We start from the raw sequence: 2,225 nt of genomic DNA on the forward strand, positions 1-2,225 counted from the left end.
TGGTCACCTAGCAACAGAGCTACAGCATCCTGACAGGTTTTGTTAAAAACAACTTTTGGCAGTAACACACACACACACACACACACACACACACACACACACACACACACACACACACACACACACACACACACACACACACACACACACTCACACACACACACACACACACACACACACACACACACACACACACACACACACACACACACACACACACACACACAGCGCTATAACTAGAGGATCCTGAGAAACACCAGTTGTTGGGTGGTTGGTCTCTCTTTACACTCAGACAAAAGCTTGGAGACTTCTGCTACTGATGATGTAGGAGCTGCCTATAAATAGATTGTTATTCTTACCCCTGCCATCTACAAATAGATTGTTATTCTTACCCTGCCATCTATAAATAGCCTGTTATTCTTACCCTGCCATCTATAAATAGCCTGTTATTCTTACCCTGCCATCTATAAATAGCCTGTTATTCTTACCCCTGCCATCTTGGCCTAATTTCCACTGAGCATAGTGTGATGATTGAGTGGTGAAGTGTTGGATGACTGACTGATTGAATTACACCCTATCATGTATGTAGTGCACTACTTTTGACCAGAGCCCTGTGTTGGCTGGCTGGGTGAGTGGGTGGGTGGGTAGGCTGGCTGACTAGGTGGGCGGCTGACTGGGTGGGTGGCTGACTGGGTGGGGGGGGTGGTTGACTGGATGGGTGGCTGACTGGGTGGGCGGGTGGTTGGCTGCCTGGCTGGCTGGCTGGCTGGGTATGGGTGGGTGGCTGAAGGGCTGGGTGGATGGGTGGCTGAAGGGCTGGGTGGATGGGTGGCTGAAGGGCTGGGTGGCTGAAGGGCTGGGTGGATGGGTGGATGGGTGGCTGCAGGGCTGGGTGGCTGAAGGGCTGGGTGGATGGGTGGATGGGTGGCTGACTGGGTGGGTGGCTGAAGGGCTGGTTGGCTGAAGGGCTGGTTGGCTGAAGGGCTGGGTGGCTGAAGGGCTGGGTGGCTGAAGGGCTGAAGGGCTGGGTGGATGGGTGGCTGAAGGGCTGGGTGGCTGAAGGGCTGGGTGGCTGAAGGGCTGAAGGGCTGGGTGGCTGGGTGGCTGAAGGGCTGGGTGGCTGAAGGGCTGGGTGGCTGAAGGGCTGGGTGGATGGGTGGCTGAAGGGCTGGGTGGCTGAAGGGCTGGGTGGCTGAAGGGATGAAGGGCTGGGTGGCTGGGTGGCTGAAGGGCTGGGTGGCTGAAGGGCTGGGTGCTGAAGGGCTGAAGGGCTGGGTGGATGGGTGGCTGAAGGGCTGGGTGGCTGAAGGGCTGGGTGGCTGAAGGGCTGAAGGGCTGGGTGGCTGGGTGGCTGAAGGGCTGGGTGGCTGAAGGGCTGGGTGGCTGAAGGGCTGGATGGCTGAAGGGCTGGGTGTTTTGCTAGTGTTCCAGGTGTAGCATGGTGAGCTAGGACATCCATCCATAGGACTCCTCTGATAATACTCTGGTGCACTTTGGTCCTTTCCTCTCTCTCTCTGTCCCTGCCTACCTGCCTCCCTGCATGTCTGCCTTCCCCCCTCCCTGCCTCTCTCCCTCCCTGCCTCTCTCCCACCCTGCCTCTCTCTCTCCCTCCCTGCCTCTCTCTCTCCCTCCCTGCCTCTCTCCCTCCCTGCCTCTCTCTCTCCCTCCCTGCCTTCCCCCCTCCCTGCCTCTCTCCCTCCCTTCCTGCCTTCCCCCCTCCCTACCTCTCTCCCTCCCTTCCTGCTAACTGGCTTGTTACATGAGAGAGATGTGTCTATGTCTCTGAATTGTGTTTTTAGAGGACTGGAGTGCCTGGGTATTTTTTAATGTGAAAGGATTTCAAATTAACTTGTGTTGTTTATTTACTAAACACATGTCCACTCTTCAAGATTAGTTTGTATTTCTGGTTGAAGGGAAAACAATCCATAGTGTTATGTTTTTGTGATCATTTGTTGCAGACAGAGGGATATCTTGAAAATACGTCATATTTTGGTTACAATCAGTTATTTTTGGTCATTAAAAATATGTTTAAAAAAAAAGTCATTTTGCAACCAGTATTCAACCTGACCATAACGTCACAAACAACTTAATGACAACCAGTATATAACCTGACCATAACGTCACAAACAACTTCAAGACAACCAGTATTCAACCTGACCATAACGTCACAAACAACTTCAAGACAACCAGTATATAACCTGACCATAACGTCACAAACAACTTCA

At 52.8% G+C, this 2,225-nt stretch overlaps 1 protein-coding gene across 1 annotated transcript; it reads right to left on the reverse strand.

Annotated features, from left to right (window-relative positions):
• Positions 1–593: 593 nt before the first annotated feature.
• LOC120036489 (vegetative cell wall protein gp1-like) lies at positions 594–1,463 on the reverse strand. The gene has a single exon (XM_038982930.1). The coding sequence runs from the start codon at positions 1,461–1,463 to the stop codon at positions 594–596; it is 870 nt and encodes a 289-aa protein (XP_038838858.1).
• Between the last annotated feature and the right edge of the window lie 762 nt (positions 1,464–2,225).

Source organism: Salvelinus namaycush, unplaced genomic scaffold, assembly GCF_016432855.1.
Source record: "Salvelinus namaycush isolate Seneca unplaced genomic scaffold, SaNama_1.0 Scaffold1354, whole genome shotgun sequence".
NCBI classification, from domain to species: Eukaryota; Metazoa; Chordata; class Actinopteri; order Salmoniformes; family Salmonidae; genus Salvelinus; species Salvelinus namaycush.